Source organism: Dendrobium catenatum, unplaced genomic scaffold (genome assembly GCF_001605985.2).
Source record: "Dendrobium catenatum unplaced genomic scaffold, ASM160598v2 fragScaff_scaffold_1105, whole genome shotgun sequence".
Taxonomy (NCBI): Eukaryota; Viridiplantae; Streptophyta; class Magnoliopsida; order Asparagales; family Orchidaceae; genus Dendrobium; species Dendrobium catenatum.
Window position 1 is genome coordinate 404,540 of NW_021319567.1, and position 24,373 is coordinate 428,912.

At 36.8% G+C, this 24,373-nt stretch overlaps 1 protein-coding gene across 3 annotated transcripts in view; it reads left to right on the forward strand.

Annotated features, from left to right (window-relative positions):
• Positions 1-332: 332 nt before the first annotated feature.
• The window catches only part of LOC110107473, a 78,281-nt gene continuing 54,240 nt past the window's right edge, over positions 333-24,373 (forward strand). For all 3 annotated transcript variants that reach the window (XM_020837744.2, XM_028698541.1, XM_028698542.1), the window contains exons 1-4: positions 333-876; positions 1,436-3,562; positions 3,655-5,879; positions 6,608-6,731. In XM_020837744.2, the coding sequence (XP_020693403.1) occupies positions 1,507-3,562; positions 3,655-5,879; positions 6,608-6,731 (4,405 nt within the window). In that variant the 5' untranslated portion in view covers positions 333-876; positions 1,436-1,506. The remainder of the gene's footprint in view (positions 877-1,435; positions 3,563-3,654; positions 5,880-6,607; positions 6,732-24,373) is intronic.

Genomic DNA, 24,373 nt, shown 5'->3' on the forward strand with positions numbered 1-24,373 from the left:
AGATCAATAAAAAATTCTTGAGGGCCACATTAAAAAAAAAACAACATACGTCTTCATCCCATCAGAACGATCGATCAAGTTGCTGATATATTTACAAAGTCCCTATCTACTCCTCGTTTTAACATTCTCCGGAGCAAATTGACTGTCACTCCGGACCCATCAATTTGACGGGGCATATTAGAATATATAAATATCTAGTTATATTTCGGATTTAAAGATTTGTACTTATTCCAGAATGTTCTGTGGTTGTCTCATATTTTCTTCTTTAGACTTGTGCACTTAAATAAGTAAGGACATATCTCTTTGTAATGGAAAACACAGAAATATATATTTCGGCTTTTCTCTCTTGATTCCAGTTCTTGTCTTCTTCCATTTCTCTGTTTCTACAATAATGCATGCATTTCACTGGTCTCCGGATGTCATTGGCACAGAATAATTTTTGTACGAATGACACCGCACGTAATAAATTTTCCTCTCCGATCCCCAACGCAAACGCAAGAGAGAAGAATGCCGAAATCGCTATCATGGCTTTCGCGCGTGGATCGCCGAGCGCGAATGGAACAAAAAAACGCACAGGCGCGCGCGCGCCACAGAGAGGGGAGTTGGAGGAGGTGTCGGCATCGAAGCCAACCTTGGGGAAGCGCCAAGTATTCTTCTCGTTCTCTCACATGTTCCACCTGCAGGCCGTACAACCTAATCTTTTCTATTCGGCCCGAAACCCTCGGGTGGCCTCACGGTTCACACTTTGAAGGATTCCAAGGAGGTTGGCATGGACCGGTTTTTGCTCTAGCTAAGCCGAGAAGAGCGCTGTTGTTGATATATAATGGGTCGTCTGCTGAGCATTTTCTTTTTGGTTGTTGGAACGAGATTTTTTAGGTTTGTATGATCAACGCTTTTTTTTTTTAATAAATTTTTTTCTTATTTTCTAGAATGGGGTTTTGATGGGTCGAGGTGTGAATTTTGGGGTTACATTGCGGGTTTGCGCAATGGATGGGATTTGCATGCTGTGGAAGAGCTAATGACTTGATCATTTTGTGACTAGATTATGAAAATACTGTTGGACTTTATCCAAAGAAGTTGCTTTCAGATTTCTTTGTTTTCTTTTTGTGTGATTTTTGAAGCAGGTTTTTGGCCATGATATCACTTCATTTTTTTTCTATAAAATTTTTATGAGAGTTACAGATGCTGGGTTTTGATGATTTTGGTGAATGATGTAACTACAGGTAATTCATTCATTAAGATAATGAATTGTTGCTTCATTTTGCTTTGGTTTTTATAAATTGTGGAAACTTAGTGGATTGCATGAGAAGAATCCGTTAAGGTGTTTTTTGTTCTTTGTTTTCAAACGGGATGATTTTATCCATAATGGGGAATCGGGATGATATGATTCTGTCTCTCTGTTCATGTTTTGAATATGCAAATGCTTTTTTTGCAGGTTAGATGGTTGAATCGAAGATTTTCTTGAGTTTTGATGACTTGAGCTAGGAGAGGTTGAAACTTACGGAAATGGATGAAGTGCGACCTAAGATTAGATGGAGTGTGGAGGAGGAAGCGGCAATGGTAATTCTGTTCGGAGAAGAAATCAGATGGTTGGGCTGTGATAGATTTGAAGGCTCGGAGGAGGAGCGCCGGATATGTATGAATGTTCTCTATGAAGTGAATACAATAAATTTCAGCAATGCTGCATCCAAAATGGAGAATTCTCAGTCTAAAGAATGCAATATAAATAAGCAACCTGGAGATGCAAATACTGAAAACTTGGTTCATCCTAATCCCCCTTCCTTGAATGATACATTGGGTAATATTTCAGGGCAGGCTAAAGTGAATAATGGAGACGGTAACCATGTTTTGCAGTCAAAGAGACTCCGTCTCGAGCCAATGACAGCTTCGAATAGTACATATGCAAAGCGTTTGAAGATGTCATCATCCGATCCTTTACAGATGAAAGAGTTGGTCACTACTATTACGAGGAGTGACATTGACGTGCGTAATTGCTGCGAACTTCAAAATTCTAACAACTCAACGGCGCCATGTTCTTTTACTGCGCATCCTAATCAACTCTACTCACAAAGCTGTGTTGTGGAGTCCATCGGCCATGGTCTCTTGTCTAGTTGCTCTTTCGATAATTTTCGAATTTTGTTGAGTAGTTCTGATGATTTTGGTACAATGCTTTCAAAGAATGAATGGACAAACCAAGAGGGTGGTAGAGATGAAGTGCTTATAGGAGCCACACCCAAATCTTCTCCCTATTCAAAAGAGAGCCGTGCTTGTGCTCTGTCAAAATCTGACATATCCATTGCTGTTCAAGAAGCATTTAAAGCATCAAAATGTATGGATCAAAGTGCAAAAGAAATTCCTTACCTAGACAGTGTTGAAGGCTCAGTGGGGTTGCCTTCTGGTGTCGATTTTGCTGCTTCCACCCCTTCACTTGCAGTCCTGAGCGAAAGCGCTGCAGAAGAAAACCTACTACGAAATTCCATAGAGGATCGCCAAACGCACAGCGGTTCTCATCCGGTGAACAAAGAGTCTAATGCTCCAGATTTGGACGATGTTGTGTTAGTGCAGGCTTCTGCAGTGAAGTCTGTATCTCCATGTTCCAACTTATTAATCCCGCAAACTCAACAATCTACAGAACCTGATATTCCAGAATCTAATTTAATTGGTGCATTGGCTGATGCTTCCACTGCTCGGGATAGTCCTGCTCAACTCAGTTCACAAGAACTTCAGGGAAAGAGAGCTACAGAACCTAACACTCTTGACTTATGCATTGTTCGTGCATCATTGGAACCATACCGCAGTAGGGATCTCAACCTTCAGCTCCGCTCGCAGGCATGCCATCTTCTGAAGGATGCTGGTTGGATAGTTCAGAGCCGACAACGTAAGGGTAGATATAAAAATGGCCAATTTGATTCCTACTATACATCACCTGAAGGTCATATGTTTAACTCCCTCTCCAAAGCTTGGGTAGCATGTGGGTCCAGATTACTTGCCATTTCTCAAAATGCTGGAGCATATGATGAAGCAGAAAAAGTGTGGGTAGATGTTGATGAATTTTGGGCTGACTTGGCAAATATTCTGGTAGAAGTTAATGAGAAAATTCAGGGCCTGGGAAAACTTGCTTCTCTTCTAATGAAATGGTGCATTCTTGATCCATTCATGGCTGTGGTGTGCATTGATAAGAAAGTCACTGCTTTGAAACATGGAATGGCAGTGAAAGCTGCAAGAAGTGAAGCAATTGTTTTAAGTAACAACAACAGCTTGTTCTTGGCATGGAAGGACGTGGATGAACTTCAAGATCACTCTACTCCTTACGACTTGACGCTTGCAGTTCAACCAGTTTTTCCTGATAGCAGGTCAGAGCTGACTGGATGTTCAAGCGGCCAAAAAGTTTCACCTTTGGATGGTTTGCAAGGTCTGAAAAGAAAACGTAGGCACATAAAATTGGTGCATAGAACAAGCCATGATGCACATCACTGCAGCAAAAACCTTGAAAGCCCACCTAGGCAATTAGCCGAGGTATCTTTTAATGCAATGGACTTGCCTGGGCACAATCTGTCATCAGGTATACCTGACCCTGGGATAAAAAGCCAATCTTCTATTATCATTACCTTATTGCAAACGAACTAATTTTTTTTCTTTGTCATAATTCTCTAGCCAATGATATGCCAGTCCAAGGACCCATGATACTAGATTGTTCTTCGAAGTCTGATTGCTTGAATCCATCTGAAAATTCCTCAATTCAGGCAGAAGGGATGTACTGCAGTCCGACTGAGAAGTCTAACATAGATAATGATTCTCTTAATGAATTAAGAATTCATCGTCCTGTTGTTTCTAATGACATCCCATGCAGCTCTATGAGCTCTGCAAATCAGGACAAATTGGGATCTTTTAATGTTTTTCGAGATGGTATAAGGAGGGTGTTATCTTTTCAAGAAAATGATGAAATTGGGGGTGATTCTTATTTCCAGCCTACAGATGCTAGTTGTAATACTCATGAGAGAAATGAGGAGCTTGTTGAAGTTAGACAACAAAGCATGACTGATTCTGGAAATACTGGCAACATATTTGTGGTAAACCCGGCGGATGAACATCCCCCAGTAGGACAGAAAATGCTTTTATTCCACCCCAAACAGAAAGCTATCTGCTTCAACCGGGATGGTTACTGTAGAAAAGAATTGATAGGCTCATTTGTTTCACCGTGTGATCTAAAAGTTAATGTGCAGCAGGAGATACAGTCATGTTTTTGTGAATCAAGTAATTTAGATATTGATCACTTTTTTGGCTTAAGTAGCTCTTCACACAAAACGGATTTTCCATTCCAAGGGAGTATCATTGATTTTGGTTCTCGAGATGATCATTTGATTGCGAAATTAGCAAAGCAAGGCATCTTAGAGCAGTCCGGTTGTCCCAAAGATGGAAATTGCAGGCATTCAAGATTGAAAATTAGGAAAATAGATCCAGAAAAGCGGACCATTAGTTTAATAAAGCAGAGACCAAAAAGACCTACGAGAACTTCAGTAGCTGAGCTGACAAAACATACTGTTAAGAAGTCTAAGAATTATATAGGAAATGAAGTCATGAGGAAAGCCCACAGAAACTCCAAGAACTCTGAACTTGATACCACAGAAGAAAATGCAATGGGCTTGATGTCTAAATTATCAGATACTAATTGTATTTACTCATTCCCCTTTTCTATAGATTACTGCAAAAGTGATCCCCCACATCTTGACCACCAGGGTATCATTAATTCAGGGGAGGAATTATTTTTAGAGGGGAAAAAGAAATATATTTCTCATGAAAAACATAATGAAGAGCCTTCCAAAATGCCCAAAAAGGCCCAGGATCACTGCAATGATTTTAGTGCACAAGTTCGTGCATTTGAAGTTGTAGAGAATGAAGCTCTATCTCCTGACCCTCTCAACAGCAAAGAAGTGGATGAAGTAGAGAAAGCTAAATTGTGTAAAAATAATGGAATGAAGGAAAATAATAGTTATGCGACTGAGAACAATTATCATTCAATATCAGAGGATGGTGTAGTTTCTCTAGGGCCTCAACATGAAAAGAGTTTTGATGAAGCGCTGATGTCTGATCCTGGTAACTCCCAGGAAGCAGGTGTGGTAAAGAAAACTGGACTGTGTAAGAAAAGAGGAAGGAAGAAACAAAATAGTGGCAAGATTAATGATGATAGCTCTCTTGGAGCAGGTCTGGTAAAGAAAACTGTTGTGTGCAAGAAAGGAGGAAGGAAGAGGCAGCATAGCCACAAGATTAAGGTTGATAATATTTTGGATTATCCCATAATAAAAGCAATGGATGGCAAATCTTGTTGCAAAACTTTGGCTACTAGAGGAAAAAATTCTGAGTCACAAGCATCCAGCGAACCAAGAAGTATGAGATCTTGTAGACTGACTATAGAACGTGGTCGAAAAGCAGGGGAGATTTCTGCTAATGAAAAAAAATCCGAAGGCTTAAGGACAGTGCTATACTGGTTAATTAAAATGGGCGTCCTTTCTCCTAGTGACATTATGCAGTACCAGAGTCCAAGGAATAGTGCAGTGGTTAAGGATGGTCAGATTACTAAAGCTGGAATTCTCTGCAAATGCTGCCAGAATATCCTTTCTGTATCTGATTTTAAAAGGCATGCTGGATTCAAGGTGCAGAAACCCTCTCTGAATCTTTTTTTGAAGTCTGGAAAACCGTACATATCGTGCCAGCTTCAGGCTTGGTCTGCTGAGTACAAGCTGAGGAGAGATGATCTGCAAACTAGTGAAGTAGAGGGTGACAAGAATGATGATGCCTGTAGATTCTGTGCTGATGGTGGTGAGTTAATATGCTGTGATAGCTGCCCATCTACTTACCATCAAGATTGTTTGTATTTACAGGTATGTTAATAGATAAGAAAATTTAAATTCAATGCCTCCTGAAAAGGTAAATTAGTACTGAAATTCATATTTTCTTGTCACCAATTTGTCACGTTCCTCCAAAGGCTTCTCCTTGTTCTTTCACTGGAAGAAGGAAAGGTTCAAAAGGCACCAACCAAGAAGGGGAAATAATTCCATAGATTCCTCTGATCTTAGTTCATTGCTTTAGTAAACTAAATTCTTTGCTGTGTCAGAAATCATGCTGTACTAGTGACTATGGAACAAAATTCATCACATGATATATTTATAGTCTATGCCATTGAGTTTAATTTGTAATTGTTGCTAGATCTGCATATCTTTTAATCATAAAAAATGTTTCTCTCAAATTGCTCTACATGTACACCAGAAATCTGGAAATGTAATTCTAATGTGAAGCTTGACTAGCCACACTGAAAGTGCCAACTTTAGAGGCAGGTGCTGATATATGTATTTTCTCAATCTGTAATGTGTGATATAAATCGTCAGGTTCAGTCATTTAATTTCAGTTGCAAACTGTGGCATATCCTGTGTTTCTTCTGCAGAAACATCAATTTTTTTTGTTTCTTTGGTCCAAGTAAGGTCATACATTTTAACATTTTTGTTTACACGATCTTTTGAAATGTAATCTTATGCATTTTTATATCTAAGATACTCTTATGACAGTTCAAATTTCATATCGTTTAATGCAATGTTATATTTATTTCATTCAGGAGCTTCCAGAAGGCAGTTGGTACTGCCCTAATTGTAGTTGTGCTGTTTGCGGTTCTGTCCTTAATTTGCAAGGGGATTCAGGTTCCATTGCAACAATAGAATGCTCACAGTGCGAACAGAGATGTAACTTCTTCCAACCCTGTTTTTAATTTTAGTTTGGCAGATAATTCTATAAGCATTTAGTATAACTTTTTTCAGCATTCTTATCAATGATTTCTTGGATGGATTTACATTTTTTATTTGATCCTTCCGATAGAAATGAGGCTTTAATTTTAACACGTGAAAGGTTTTATGTTTTGACCCTTATGCTAGCCTTATAGTGCATGTCTTGTTAGTTCTCTTATTTGTTTGTGTTCGTATGAAAATACATGAATAATCAAACATGTGTTGCGATGCAAAGCTTAGGTGATTGCATACCTTACTCCTAGTTATTCATGCCCCATGCCATGTCATTTGTGGGAGAAATCCGTGTCTATATATATATATATATATATATGAACCAATTATGTTATTTTTTTGCTCAGTTTTTATTCGTAGTGCATGGTGAGGTGCTCTTGTTTATGTTCATTGGGTTGATGCCAAAATTCATCTAAGCCTATTTTGTTCATCATTTTACTGATAAGATGACGTCAAGAGTGGTGGTGCTTGATGTTGGTCCCAAGAGGGTTGACGCCCGCCAAGGGCATCAGTAAAGATGGTGCCTGTTGGGGACACAATGAGTATCTTTTTTGGTTTTCGCTCTCTTTTTGTTTGAATCATCGTTTATGCTTATGTGTATACTAGCTACATATATAATGGCATACACATGTGTGTCTATTTATGTGTTTATATACAACTATTGTTGTTATTTTAAGTACATTTAGTTATTAATTTTTTGATTTCATGCTTCCCTAATATATTAAATGATTTATATTATGATTATTTGATAGTTGACTAGTTGAATAAAGTGAGAACTGTTCAAGGGCTGCTGCACCGGCACTTGGTTGCAATGCTAAATAGGCAAGAGTCCCACATCATGGATGGATGTCGACAAAGAAGCTAGTCCGTGAAATTAAAATTAGGATTGAAACTTAAAATAGGTTCTCTTTTAGCCAAATTAATGTAGTTAATAGATATTATGATTCATAGAAAGATAAATGTTCTATGCATTTAGAAAAATAAATTTGTTGGAGAGAAGGTAAGGGGATTGATAGTTTAGGATTTGTGGGCTCCGAAAAATTCCATTTTGGGTGTGATCCCGAGGGAATTTTCAGAAGGCAGATTGGGTTTTAGATAAGACACTACCCAGAGATTTCGCCCTCATTTAGTGAGGACTTTTTGATCTGAGTTCTGGTTTCCTATAGGCGCAAGCCCCTATAGTTAATTACCCCTCCTGATAATAGGAGAGAACTTTCGATTAAGGCTAGTCATTAAGGATGTCGAATAGGTTATAAACCTATCATATAATAGCAATAGTTTAGGGTTTTAACTCTTGAATTTGGATTTGAATTTTAAAATTTAGAATTTGAAGTTTATCACCATGAACTTAAAACTAGTGGTGGGGGGAATGAAGACGAGCCCGATCAAGATCCCATGGTTCCGTCGTCCCGGGCTGTCATGATCCCTGGTCTACTTAGTCAGAGGAGGTAGTCGACCCAACCTGACAGAAGGCACCTTGTCGGCAGCCATGGGTTGCTTCATCCAAGGGGACCTTGTAGACCTGGGGTGATGTTTGTCTAAGGGGATAGATCTGAATCCACTTAGCTGACAGAGAGCTTTATGCCTATGAATATACCCTATGATCCATCGCTCAAGGGTTACGCCTTTAGGGAACATACGGGCTTTGGCCGTGATCGTAATATAATGGTGCCATTTTGCGGCAAAACCACCCGATCAGAGGGTAGCCCACGTCCCTGTTGGTAAGAGACTGTTTGAGGATGAATCGTATTGATAACACCCGACATGCATTCGCTCTTTGTGAGCTGAGGTTAATTTCAAATTTATCATCCCCGACAAACGGTTGCGGGAGGTGGATGATTTTTTTTTGAGTTTTTAGATGATTGATTTATTTCAAGATTTGGACTTTTGTTTATTAGAGATTTGACATTTGAGATTTGAAATTTGACCCTTCGGTTAAGATTTCATTTCAACACGGCCATCATCGGGTGAAGTTGAGGTCGATTGTATTTGTAGAATTTTGGAATGCATTTTGTTATTCAAGTAGTGTCGACTCCAGTCTTTTAAGGAGGAGGATGAAACTTGAATATTAACGCCCGCACAATTCTCATCGTTGGATTTGACATTTATATTTACGATCGGAGCACATGCGGTTGTAGTATTTGACCCTGCGCAGCATTCTCGACTATTTGTGTTTGTAACTTTAATAGGTCTGCCGGAGCACATGCAGGGGTTTATTTAGTTTAATTGATAATATTTAATACAAAAGGGGTATTTTAAAATATTTAAATATGATCCATTATGTGAGAGTGATTTTATTTAGGAATGCCCAAAATTTCATTTAAGGGGCTTACGAATGCCTTCTGTCCGCTTGCACACATGTTGCGGATCCGGTGGCGTTATTCTTATTTAGATTTCATTTGTAGCACATAGAAGATATCCCTTTGTTGTTAATATCCCACTCAACATAGCTCATAGGGAATGTTTGTTCAATAGGCTTTAGGAGATCGTGCTAGTGTTCGTAGGAGACTATAGAATGTATGTTAAGAAATTATCGAATATATGTCAAGATATCATATGGCCCATAGTTGATTGCTTATGTGATAATGGATAATATTATTATCTATCACTAAAGCTATAAGATCATTTTCTCTCTGCCATTATTACTTGCAACAGATGATCTTGTAAGTTTGATTTGAGTGTTTGACTCAATGGTAATCCTCATATTTCTTTCATCTTATACAGACCAACTTGTCAATGTCAAATGCAACTTTCCTTGACATGAGTCTTCTAAGATAGCATTTAGAAAATTTTAGGCAAGTATGAAATGGAATAAAATATTAGCACTCGAATATTTCTATTTAAAATGCTAATTATGCACCCATTAACCTTCAAATCAATATAAGCATCTTTATGTTGATTAACATACACAACTTTTGAAACAAGATGCCATTATCACTCTTTCAATTTGAAGTTAAAATATTCTCTAATTTTCAAATTGTTTATGAATTAAAACCTTCATGATTAATAATGGATCAAATAATTTTATTTCTTGGAATGCGAGGTATTGATGAAAACCTCTATTTGAACCACATATCAAATCAATTTCGAATTAAATTAGATTTGAGTTCATTTTTTAGTGTAGGTCAAACATTATTCATTCAAAATTTATTTAAAATTGATTTTAAATTTGAATTTCGTTCAAATCAATTTTCGATTTTTTAGTCCAATTCCTTTGTTGTTCACTGAAAATTCGGCAGCGCCCCGGCTCTCCTCTCCCACCGAGGAGAAATCGGGACGGCACTTGCGTAGTCTTTCCGCCCGGATCAAAGATCGAACGGGCGCGAGGTCTTCAATTTTAAACCATCCCACCAGGATCAAAGATCGACTGCGTTCGGGTCTTCAATTTTAAACCATCCCACCAGGATCAAAGATCGATTGCATAGGGTCTTCAATTTTAAACCATCCCGGTCGACCTAAGGTACGACGACGCGGGTCCGCAGCCTGTATTAAATTTTCTTTTATTTCTCTCCATCTCTCTTTTTCTCTCTCTTTTTTTTATATATATTTATTTCTACTATATATATATATATATATATATATATATATATTGATATATATATATAATATATAGAATAATATATATATATTATATTATAAATACATATATTATATAGATAAATAGAGAGGAAAAAGAGCCATTATGGGCTACGGGCAGGAGCATGATTGGGCCAAGGAGATGGGATCGAGGAATCACGCACCGGCTCGGGAGCAGGCTGGCGAAGGTTCGGACGCTGGTCGCGACGGAGGGCGGCCTGAGGCTGTCTGGCCGGAGGCAGGCGGGTCCCGGCGGCGAGTCTTCTTTCGACGGCAAGCGGCGGCGGGTTCTATGGCGTCGGCAGGCGGCGGTGGAAGACCGGGATCGACGGGAGTAAAAGGTAAGTTGACTCAAACGGAGGAGACGAACGAGAGCGCAAGTATGGGCTTCGATTTCTCCTTCTCTGTGTTCCTTTCCTTCGGTTCGTGAGTGTGCGTAACCGTCCGAATGGGAGAGGGTGTTGTTTTTATGTCGTGAGTGAGGCGGTGGATGAAGCGTCGTGAGGTGGGACCGGTGTCGGTTGTGTCAAGTATGTCGGTGAGGGAGTCGGTGATATGAGCAGTTACAGTCAACAGGATTTAAACTATTGTATTATGGTAGGAGTCGTACTAGAAATGATGTAGGTGTGATTATTAATAGGAGTTTGAAGGATAATGTTATAAAAATTAATAAAATTGAAGATAAAATTATATCTTTAAACATTGTTGTTGATGTTATGATTATTAATATTATAAGTGGTCATGCTCCTCAAGTATGTTTGAATGTGTTTAAAATTAAATTTTAGAATGACTTGGTAGAATTAATATAAAAGATACATCTTGAAGAAAATTTTTTTGTTAGAGGTGGATTTAATTGTACATATTTGTAAAGAGCTAGATGATTTTAAAAACATTTATGGTGTCTATGGGTTTAGAGCGACTGATGAAGATGGTAAGACTATATTAGATTTAGTTATAACTTATGATTTTGTAATTGCTAATTTCTTATTTAAGAAAAGAGATGAGCATCTCATAACTTATAACAATTGATATAGTAAAATTTAGATTGATTATTTTTTTATAAGAAAAATAGGTTGCTTAGATTACATATATTGTAAAGTTTTTATGAGTGAAAGTTTATGTACCTAACATCGCTTATTAGTTTTGAATTTTAAGATGAAAGGTTAAAATATGGAAAATAAAGTTAAACGTTGTTCTAAGATTATATGAAGGCATTTAAAGAATATTAATAAAAATATTTTTGAGAGTCGTGTGAGATGGTTTGGCCACATAAAATGACGTCCTTCCGACGAACCGTTTAGGAGAGTAGATGTATTAGATTTGACTTATGTTAAGAAAGATAGATGTTGACCTAAAAGGACTTGGTTAGAAAATATTAGCAATAATATTTTTTTATTAGATTTAAATGAGAATTTGACTCTTAATAGGATATAATGGAGAAAAATGATTCATGTAGCCGACCTCACGTAGTGGGATAAAGGTTTGATGTTGTTGTTTTTGTTGTAGAGTAAGATTCTATATCTTAAGATTTTGTCTATGAATGAGGAAGCTAATGTTATGTGAGAAAAAAGTAGCTATTGATATTAAGAATGTTGAAGTATCAAAGGAAAAGTGGGTTATCACAAGGTAATCCGTCCTCTGGAGAAAAGAAGCACTGCCAAGCTACAAGGATATTAGGAGCAGGGACAATAGAGGAGATATCTAGAAGGCAATTAGGCAAAAAAAACTTTATTTTAGAAAAAACCAATCATCCAAAAAAGCCATCAGCACAGCTGAGAGGACAAACATCATATTTTAAAGGTAAACTAGTCGTGAAAGCTAGAGTATTTGCTATAACATCTCAGGAAGCCAAAGATTCTGAGGAGGTAGTTATATGTATACGTTTAATTTCCAATAAATTTGACAGAGTTCTTTTTAATTCTGGTGTATCCAGTCATTTATTTCTAAAGAATTTTGTTATGATTTTTTTGTTGAGATTGTATGCTTTGTACATGCCTTGTGTGTTATGATGCCAACATAGGATAGTTTGCATGCCAATAGGATGTGTTTTCTGAATCTTGATATATAGGGTCGAAAATTTTTAATAGAACTGATTTTAGTGCCTATTAAAATTTTTTATATCATTTTGAGAATGAATTGGTTAATTAAACATTTTGCTACAATTGAATATTGGAAGAAATTGATAAAGATAAAGTTTAATTTACCAAATGAGAATACTTTCTATTTTCCCTGTGAGAAGAATGCAATATCTTTTCTTATTAGTGCTGGTGTTCTTAGCCAAAATGGTGGTGTTCAATAAAGATTTTTAGACATTATAAAATGTTCCAGTTATTTCAAAATTTTCACATTTATTTCTTGAAGAATTATGTAGATTATCACCTAAAAGGGAAGTTGAATTTGGGATAGAATTGTAACCAAGAACATCATCAATCTACAAATCTCCGTATAGAACGTCTCCAAAAGAATTGTAGGAGTTAAAAGCTTAGTTGCATGAATTGATGGATAAGGAATTTATCCGTGCTAATAATTCACCCTAGAGTGCACTTGTACCTTTTGTTAACAAGAAAGATAGATTCATGCGAATGTGTATTAACTACAGAGAGTTGAACAAAGTGACCATCAAGAAAAAATATCCATTCCCTCGCATATATGACTTGTTTGATCGGTTAGCAGGTGCTACAATATTTTTCAGAATTGATTTGAGATCAGGGTATCATCAAGTGAGAGTTAAAGAAGCATATATAAATAAGAAAACTTTTGAGACCCGATATGATCATTTTGAGTTTGTAGTCATGCCTTTTAGGTTAATAAATGTTCCTGCTATTTTCATCGATATGATGAATCGGGTTTTCAAGGACTACATAGATCAGTTTGTGGTTATTTTTATTGATGACTTCTTGATATACTTAAAGACCGATGATAAGCATGCGGAGCATTTAAGGATAGTTTTGGAAACATTGAGGAAATCAGCTGTATGAGAAATATTCAAAATGTGAATTTTGACTCAGTAGTATTATCATCTTATAGCATATTATCAGTGATGAATGGATTTCAGTAGACTTACAGAAGCTGAATGAAATCTTAGAATGCCCTACATCATAGAATATTGCAGAGGTTCGTAGCTTCTTGGGATTGATTGGATATTATGGGAGATTTGCTGAAGGATTATAAAAAACTACTATGCCCTTATTCAAACTGATGAAAAAGGATGTTAAAATTGAATAGACTACGGAATGTGAAAAGAGTTTTCAAGCCTTGATGATGCATTTGACTACAACACCAGTGTTGATAATTCCATCAAGAACAAAAGGATTTTAGATTTACTTGATGTTTCTTTGAAGGTTTTAGGGTGTGCTTTAATGCAGAACAGAAAAGTAATTGCATATGCATCGAGATAGCTGAAGCAACACGAAAGAAATTATCTTAATCATGATTTAGAGCTGGCAGTAGTGATATTTGCTTTGAAAACTTGGAGGCATTAACTGTATGGAGTAAAATGTGAAATTTTTTACTTATCATCAGAGCTTAAAATAAATATTTTCATAAAAAGAATTAAAGCTGAGACAAAAGATGGTTGTAGTTCATCAATGATTATGATGCTGATATTGAGTATTGTCTTGGAAAAGCTAATATTGTTGCCAATTCTTCTAGTCTCAAATCCACAGCAATGATAATTAGATGATTACTCAAGAGATTTAGTTGATTAAGGAGATGTAGAATCTGCAATTGGAGGTTAGAGATTCTAAGAATGTGGAATACTACATCAGATGATAGTAAAACTAACTTTAACAGATCGGATCAAAGAAGCTTTGAAGGTTGACAGTGAATATCCAAAGTTAATGAAGCAGGCTCTAATAGACCAGATATTTATGTTGTTGCTGATGAAATTATTAAGAATAAATCTCAATTGTGGGTGCCTAGTGATCCAAAATTAAGAAAAGAAATTTTGCAGGAAGCTTTTCACTTAGGCTACACTATTCATCCAGCAGTACCAAGATTTCTAAAGACTTGAAAGTAAATTTTTTGGTGGTCAAGTATGAAAAATAATTTGCTGAACATGTAGTTTAGTGTCAAACATATGAAATTTTGAAAGTGACCTAGTAGGTTATTGCAATTCCTACTTATCCATGAGTGGAATTGGGAAGATGTTGTAACGATTTTATAATGGATTTCCCAAATCCTGACAATGACATGAAAGTATTTGTGTGATTATTGATAGACTGATAAAATCAGTTAACTTTTTGCTATTAAGTAAATTAATTTAGTAGACAAATTGACATGCTTATATGTTAAAGAGATTATCAGATTGCATGGTATTTCAAATGTCATTTTTTCAGACAGAGATGGTCGATTTACTTATAAGATGTGAAAATATTCATCAAAGTTTGGACACAATCTACACTTCAGTATAGCTTTCCATCCTCAAACTAAGGTTAATATGAAAGAACAATTCCAATTTTGGAAGACTTATTAAGATTATGTGTTTTGGATTTTGGAGATAGTTGGGAAGACCGCATAACACTGATAGAATTTACCTACAACAATAGCTATCAATCTAATATAAAAGTAAAACAATATGAAGCACTTTATGGTAGAAAATGCATAACTCCTTTTAGTTGGGTTGAAGTAGGAGAAAGACAATTAATGGGCCAAGAGCTAGTTGATGAAATAACAGAGAAAATCAGATTAATTAGAGACTGATTAAAAGTTACTCAGGATCCCCAACAAAAATATTATGACCCAAAGTGCAGATCAGTAGACTTTGAAGTTAGTTATTTTGTATTTCTAAAGGTTAAACTTATGAAAGGTATAACTAGATTTGGGCAAGGAGGCATTGAGTCCTATGTATGTAGGACCTTTTGAAATTATTGAGAAGATTGGTAGGGTTGCTTACATGCTTGCTCTTCTAGCTGACATGTCAGATATTCACAATGTTTTTCATGTGTCACTCACTGTTAAGGAAATGAGTTACTGATGTCCATCCGAGAATTTCACATGATGAAATTGACCTATAGAAAAATTTGACATCGAAGAACCAAAATGAATAGTAGATTTTGATACTAAATAGCTTAGAAACCATCAGACCTCATATGATAAAGTGAAATGGAAATACAGAAAAAAAAAGAGGCAACCTTGGAGAAGGAAATAAACATTGTATTGAAATTCCCTCATTTATTTGATGACCGCTAAGACAATGAATTTCGAGGATGAAATTTCAATGAGGGGTGGATAGTAATACCCAAAATTTTCAGAAACGAATGTGAGCATAAATATTTTTGAAGCATATCCATACTTAAAATACAAGCCTAATAATATCCATGCATTTCATAATATCTATACTTAAGTAATTAGTTGAAGTAATTAATTAATAATTAAGTTAATTAATAGTTAATTTTTTATATTACTGTTGTATTCCCACTAAACTCAGCATGCATAGGAGGATGGCTTTGAACAACTATGATGGGTTGAACCACTATAGTGGGTAAAGCACTAAGGTATTAATATATTAATTTATATAATTAAGTAGTAGCCAGTTCCTTCATTTAGGGGTGTGAAAAAGGGTTTTTGGGTCGGGTTTGGGTCCAACCCAAAATTTACTCACCTTCAATCCCCTAACATGAACCCAACTCGATTTGGAAAACGGGTCTGATTCCCGGACTCGAATCTGACCCATGTCTAAATTCGGGTTGACCCAACCTGGCACGCAACTAGTAAGGCCGCGCACTGGTGCAGGCACTAATGCGTGCAGACAAACTGCCGAAGCTCGGGCAACATTCAAGTGAGTGGGGATGTGTGCGGGCGAGCGCGGGTGCAACTACATTGGTGCGGGCGTAGAGACTGTAGCTGGTAGCGGGTGCGGGGCGGATGGGGGAGCGATCTATGGAGCATTGCAGGCATGAGTAAGGGCGTTGTGGACTCGAGTGCGGGCATTGTGGGTAGGGCTGTCAAAATTGGTTCACAGATTGGGTTTGGGTCAAACCTGAAAATAACTTGACACTAATTGACCCAACCAGTTTTTGCATACGAGTCAGCTTTTTCAACCCGAACTCGACCCACGCGGGTTGCCGGGTTGTCTTGACCCGACCCGTTGTGGGGTGAGGGGTTAGCTTCTTGGCGAGTCGATGGCGATGGCATGACTCGACGAGATGGCGGGCACTCGGGACGGGATATGTACTCAATGCAAAGGTGACGCGGGCAGACACATCGGCAGGCAAATGCGACGTGGGCACTTGATGCGACGACGGGCAGACGCGCTCAGTGCGAATGCGTCGACGGGCATACCGGGTAAATACAAGTGCCAAAGTGTGGGCGGGAATTAGGATTTCAGTTTTTGGCTTTTTGTGTACAGCGGATCATTATCCGGGTCAATTTGGGTCATTCCTTGGTTTCCGAGTTTACCTGAACCTGATCCGATTTTTTGAAACTAGTTGATTTGTTAAACCCGAACCCAACCCATTTCACAAACTGGTGGACCTTAACCTGAAAATTTTGGGTCGGGTTTGAGTTGTATTTTCAAGTCGTGTCAAATATTGACATCCCTAGCTTTGTAAAGGAGTGTCGGTCTATTGCGTGCGCGGGATCCTTGGAAATTGGTCATTTCGGGTTTCCGGGTCAACCTGAACCTGACCCGATTTTAGAAATGGGTCACAAATCAATCCTTAACCCAAACCTGACTCGTCTGGCAAACGGGTTGGCTTGAATCTAAAATTTTTTGGGTTCGGTCTGGGTCAGGTTTTGGGTCGGGTCAAATATTGACACCTCTACCTTCATTTCTCTCATTTGAACAACGACTACTTGTTGAGAGCTATAAACTGTGTGCATAAAAGGAGCGGGAGTTGCTGCGGGCTGCTGCGGGGGAAAATTTAGCAAATAAAGGTAAGTGAAAGTAGGGAGGGATTGTTGTTAGTTGCTGAAATTAAGGTTTGCTAAAATCAGGTAAGGGCTATTGTTGAACATTGTAAGGAAAAGAGGAAAGAAAGGAATGAAATAAGGGAAAAGAAAGGAAGGGAAGTAGGGGAAAGAGGTTGAGGAAATGAAATTTAGAGGAAGATACAATTGAGGTAAATTTGTATGATTTTTATATTGTCTATTTTATTTTATTTGAATGCTTGTATAAATTGAGAAATTTATGCTCTATGTTGTATACAAAAGAAAAAAAAAGGTACGATATTTGTAGGAGAATAATTCATTACGAGGTAAGATATCAAATCTGTAGTGTAAGAAATGAGAACATTTTTATATACTCGTAGTAATTGCGGTAGTAATTATTTTATATTGAGCATGTTGTTTATTACTGGTTCATTTGAGATAATTACTTGTCATTTGAATTATTTGATAAAAACTACATGCTAAAATATGATTCTATAGAACGACACTACAAATCTTAATTATGAACATTTGAATGTTAATAAAAAAGGAAAATGAGAAAACTCATATTATGGGGGATAAACCCACCAATTAAAGGTTAAAGACCTGATAAGGTAAGTCTTAGGCATTGTATAGGATGTACCCGATTTTCACTTCTAAAAGTTAGGAATTCGGACCTAATCTTGAATGAAAGAGCTCTCACTTCTAAAATTTGGAAATTCAGACTCAACCTTGAAGGAGAGAACTATAAATATGCAAAAGCCTATAGTTATCATATGATTTACCTAAACTATTGGAAGGTAAACATAACCAGAAATATAGAAAGTTAATTATGTACTGATTTCTTGTACAACTTATAATTATTATAGAAATCCCCATATTATTTATAATCGACACAAATTATATGTTACTTGTTTCTTGCACTATAGTTGTGTATTTTATTATGCTTTAGCTCATTAATAGTGATTGTACTGCAGGAAAGAAGAAAGAGTTAGTGGGACTCTTAGCAGGAGCTGCACTTTTTGTATGTATACATTTTGATTTTGTATAGAAGTTAGAGTAGGAAGCTGTATAATGAAGCTTTTTGGTATGTGTATTTATTTGAAAGTTTAGTGAAGCTCTGCATTTTATTTAATGTATTTTAAATATGTTTTTATCTATAAATATCCAGATAAAATTTAAAACTTAAAAAAAGTTTATTGTGTTGGGATAATCTGAATAGATTATTTCCTACTCACCCGGTTCTAATAGAAGTAATTTAGGATTGTTGACGTAGATTTTCGTGTCGAGCCGACCTTGATTGCCGATTAGAGTTTGATTGGGGATGATCGAACATCGTCGAAGCAAAATTGAACCCTAATTAAATCAAATTAAACTCAATTAAATCAAATTAAAGTCAAATCAATTGAATCAACTGAAAATCAGGCAAATCGAATCCAATTAAGCCTCGTCGAGCCTCATCAAACCAAATTCAACGAAAGACGATGCAAATTTGAGCCTAATTTCTCAAAATTGACTCGATTGGAGCCAATCGGACTCGAATCGGTTTGGGTCGAGTTCAATTCTGACTCAATTTCAGTCCCAATTGATCCATTTCGGGTTCAATTTAATTCCTAACAGGTTAAATTGATCTCATAATTTTCCCAAATCATGAAACTCAATCTAAGGGTTAAGATTCAAAGACTGACTGTTATAGGTATTTTCCCTATGATTTTTTCGGCGGAAGTTCAGGATATCGCGCAAAAAATCCTATCTCGCAGCAGTGCTTCATCCCTCGTATAGAGAGAGCGTGGGAGACAGAAAGAGCCATTCGACCTTGAGTGCTTGGTGCGTCCAGATCGAGAGCAGCAAGAGGTGGAGGCGGAAGTTTTTTGCATGCTTTGTGCGTCCGACCCATCAAAGTCCTGAGTCAATCGCTTGCCTTCTTCATGCAGTCTTGCTGTGTGAGAGAGAAGAGCCATTCTACTCGTTCGTGCGTCCGATCCAATTGAGAGGAGGAAGGACGAGTTCGATCAGCCTATTTGTGTGCTAGAGTTAGGCCAAACAATCGAATAGGATTTGTGCATGCTTGCAACCTCTGTTTGCTACTGCTTTCTTCCTAGACAGAGAAGCATAGGGCTGTTTTTTTGTTCCTCTTGAAAAAAATAAAGAGGGTAAGGAGACGGTAAGAATGTTTGGAAGTCGCCTACCTAATTTAGGAGAGCTCTTCGTCCTCCTTCCTCAACTTCAATGATTTCTTGCTGGGAAATTGACATCCGGATGATTTGTAACATTAAAGACAGCAACTTGGACACCTTGGACAACAGCGAAGACATCCAGAGCGGGTTGGAAAGCAGCTTGTTTCCTCATTCTCCCTCAATCTCTCCTTTTACAATACGAGTCGAGTGTTGTTTGCAGCATGACAACTAGCAAGGTAAAATCCGTCAAAACATAGGAGAAGGCTTAGGTCCCTAAGCCGTTGATGTGTGGTTGATGCTCCACGAGCCTTTTGGTCCATAAAAATCCCTCATTTAAATTTCTAAAACTAAAATACCCATTGCCTTCTCCGCAAAACAGCAGAAATTCGGTGATTTTATTTATTGGTTCTCATGTGAGAGTGCAGGAAGGATATCAGATGTGTGTAGAGGTGTTGGATTGGTGTATGACACCTTCCAAAATGCACATTTAGCATTCATGTTGCTTGTTCTTCATCACCTACAACTAAACCCTATGATTAGGAGATTTTGTTTGATGATGAATCAAATATTGAGGTGTAGATGTACTCCCAAATGTTGTAGATCATATATCTCTTTGAATCAAATGTCGAAGTGTAGGCCTCCTTTCATTATAGGTCATGCTTTCCCTTCTCCAATGCTAATATCGTGACAAAATTGATCTAGTGCGTTAACTTGCATTTGTTGGGTTTGTAATTCATCTAAAATTTACAAAACATATAGGTATGCTTGTTCAATTTTAAATACTATTTGAACTAATGTGATATCCTATGAATTTTCAAGATTTCTAGGTTATGTTCTATCTTGTATTGGAATTGTGCAAGCATATTGACATGATGTCATGAACCAAATGGAGCACACAAGGAAATTCCTGAACTCGCAGCATTGTTTGAATCATATGTATATTTCATTTATGATGCAAGCAAAAATTTGAGAAAAGTCCAAAATTTTTACAAACAAAAACTAAACCTTCTTTAGTTTTAAAAGCAGTTTTCCATTCATCCCCAGGTCTTATTCTAATTTGGTGATACCCGCTTCTCAAATCAATTGTGAAAAAGATTATAGCACAGCTTAACATATCCAGCATGTCTTCCAGCCTAGGAATAGGAAATATATACTTAATGGTGATTTTATTTATAGCTCTACTATCCACATATTCTCCACGTTCCATCTTTTTTTGGAGTTAATAAGGCACACACAACACAGGGACTTAAGCTTTCCTTAATCAAACCTTTCTCTAATAGTTCAGTCACTTGCTTAAAAAGTTCATCATGCTCAGTTGAACTCATCCTGTAATGAGGAAGGTTAGGCAAAGTGGCTTTAGGTATTAAATCAATATGATGCTGAATATATCTCATCGGTGGCAAACATATAGGCAATTCCTCAGGTGTTATATCAAAAACCTCATCAATTAAAGGCTGAATTTCTTCAGGCATTTGAAAAGTTGAATCAGTTTCCTTTCCCAAAACTAAGTAAGCTACCTCATAATGTTTCAAATCATTTGTATTCAAAAGCAATTCAAGAGTGTTTATTTTGGCAACCTTATTATCTTTAACAGGCGAATCAGGCACATGTTTTTGAGGATAGAGAGTGAACTCATTATTTTGAATCAAAGTGTAAGTGTTCTTTTCCCCATTGTGAATGGTTTGGTGATCAAATTGCCATGGACGACCCAACAAAATATGGCAGACTTCAAGAGGAACGACATCGCAAACAACTTGCACGGTTGAGGAAAAAATCTGCACTCTTATGATCGATAGCGGAAGTTTAGGAAATTTTGTGTCACAACTAATGGTTTAGTTTTTGCTTGCAAAAATTTGGGAAAAGCCCCAAATTTTTGATTGCATCAATTTGGTATCAGAGCAAGTTATCGTGTGTCATGTGAGTCTGTGGTGTCAAGTGAATCTAAGTTTTTATTTGGTCTTCCTTTATTTTAAGTCAATATGGATAAACATCAAGTGGAAAACAAGTAAGAAAGGAAGTTAAATGAACTTAAAGAATCTATTCCTCAAAGCCAATGGATCTCGCCACAAGAAAATTCTTCAGCCTGACTTCTGTGTTGGCTCTTCGGGTCTCTCTGGCTGTGTTCCCGTGGCTTCTCCTTCCAATTTTTTGTGCTGATTTTTGGGAGTTGTTTGTGTTGGCTGCTGCCCTTCCTCTTCTCCTTACCTGATTAGTTTGGTTGGAGGTAGAAGTTCGCTTTTTTGCTCCCTTTTCTCCCCTATAAATATGTGGTGTTTTTTGTCAAAAAGAGGTTGTTTGCTGATTTTTGGAGTAAGAAAACCTGAGGGTTTTTTATTCTTTGGGAATAGCTTGTGAGCTATGTCCCCCATCTCTTCTCTTCTCTATAGCTTACGAGCTTTGTCCCCCATCTCTTCTCTTCTCTATAGCTTGGGAGCTATGTTTCGTCTCGTCTTCTAATCTCTTTCTCATCGGACCACCCCACCTGTATCTTTCTTCTCAACGTTTGACAAACAACTTTAGAAGTTTATGTTAATGTTTGTGTCGTTTGTAAGCGTCAAAGTTTGTGAGGCCTTTTATAATAATAAAATTTGTTGTTTGTCGTATAAGTCGTATTGTTTTTGAGAATTTTGTGTCATTTCTATTTCCTAGGAAGCTAATGTTTTTGCTTGCAAAAATTTGTGGCTTTTTCCCAAATTTTTGCTTGCATCAATTTATGGATAAACCACCAAAAAAGTGATTTATAAACAAATGAATGTACATATGTGGGGTTCTTGAGTTTCTTGGAAGTCTCGCAAAATCTTGAAGATGAATTTAATCAACGTGAAAAGACTAGGTCGGCGTGAAACTCTTCATCGATCCTCAAAGGTCTGTGATGCAAGTTTCATGAGAAATATTGTTGGTCAAGTTCGTGTACAATAATTTATAAGAACAAACATTTGGGTGCTCTTAATTGTGCAAATCCCTAAATCAGAAACCCAACATCTTGCTTTTAACACTTAGTCATGTCGATATACGTGGTAGAATCATGCATATGTTAGGGCTTGTAGCTCTTTGCGAGTTTTGGTAAATGCATATAGGTGAATTTGATTGGTCTGAGACGACTCTAAATCATTATGAAACTCTTCACATACCTTCAAAGGTTCATATTGAGGATTTCATAATATAGAGAACCAATCAAACTCATGTGTAGTATTCTACGAAACTTGAAATCTTAAGATGGCAAACATCTCATGTATTGCTCCTAGCTTTCCCTTAGATCATGTTAAAAAAATTAATCATTAGGATTTAACTAGAACCTTTCAAGTCTTCTAATCATACCAAAACTGATTTAGAAGCCTCTCCAAAGCTTTAGGAACCAATCTTTCTTCTCCAAATTGAGTCCAAAAAGCTAAAATCAGAATTGGGGGTTCTCTTTCAATGTTCCTCTCCTTATGCACGACTTTTAGAACCTCCTCAAGGCTTCAAATGCTTCTACTCCTACCATGCCTTGAGTTACCACCGATCTTTCTCAAGTCTTGTATTATGAATATCTCCAAATTCCTAAGCACGTCATGTTGTAGGTTCTTGAACTTAAAAGCAAATTCTGAGTTCTTCTATCCTATTCGTTGGAACACAAAATCAATGAGTAATCTTCTAGACATAGAATCCAAATCATAGTCTTCCTCATTTCCTTAGCCCAAATTTTCTTTGAGTACCAACGCTCAAAGAAACTCCTCCATTTACTTAGCCTAAACTAAGTACGTGGTCATCTCTCTTTGAACACAATGTGTTCAATGAATATCCCCAATTTTCAATCCTTAAATTGCATTTCTCCTCTCATTTGGCTAGACCCAAATTAAGCAAATGCACATATCCTCTTTTTGGACACCAAATGCCCAAAGAATTTTCCTCTAAGTTGTATCTTCTTTTCTTCTTCTACGACTAAGAAATTATAAAAAATCATTTCATTCTTCTAACGCAAATTAGATAAATGAACATTCTTGAATTTGTAACTCATAAGTTGCATTTTCTCCTCTCTTTTATAAACAAAATGTTCAAGGACATTCTTGAATTTGTAACTCATAAGTTGCATTTTCTCCTCTCTTTTATAATCCAAAATTGTAGAGAAATCCCTCTTTCTACAAATCAAAAGTTGTAGGAAATTCCTATGTTCATTTGACCTATGCCAAGGGAATCAAGTATACACCTAAACCATTTTATTTGTTGAGCCAAAATTGACAAGTAATATCATCAAGCATTGAATCAAGGTCCTATATCCGATACATCCAAGTTGGAAGGATAAATTCGTTCCTTTGAACACCAAAATGTTCAGGGACATTCATGAATATGCAACCCACAAGTTCCATATTCCTTTCTCTCTTTCTACAACTTAAAGGTTGTAGAAAAATATTCTCATTCTTCTAATCTAAATTAGGAGAGTGTGCATCTTTCTTTGAACATCAAATGTTCAAAGAATATTCAAGAATTTTCAACTCCTAAGTTGTATTTTCTTCCTTTTATCTCTCCAACCCAAGTTGGAAGAATGAACTCCTCTCTTTGAATCCCTAAATGTCCAAAGAAATTCATGGCGACTTGTAGTCTAAATCTACATTTCTCCTCGTATTTGCCAAACATAAATGGGGTAGATGATCACTCGTCTTTGGACATCAAATGTTCAAAGGGCTTCCTCTAATTTGTAACCTACAAGTTGCACACTTCTTCTATTCTTCATCTCATGTTGAGTGAATCAAACCTACACCAAATCATCTATTTGTTGAACCAAAATTAACAAGTACTTCACACCAAATCATTTATTTGTTGAACCAAAATTAACAAATAATTCTATTTTAAGAATAGGAATCAAAGTCCTAGCTTTTTTTCATTCTCTCAACTCAAATCGGATGAATGAATACCTCTCTTTGTACACCCCAAAGGTCCAAAGAATTCCTCATGATTTACAACCAAACCTACATTTAGCAAATCAAACTT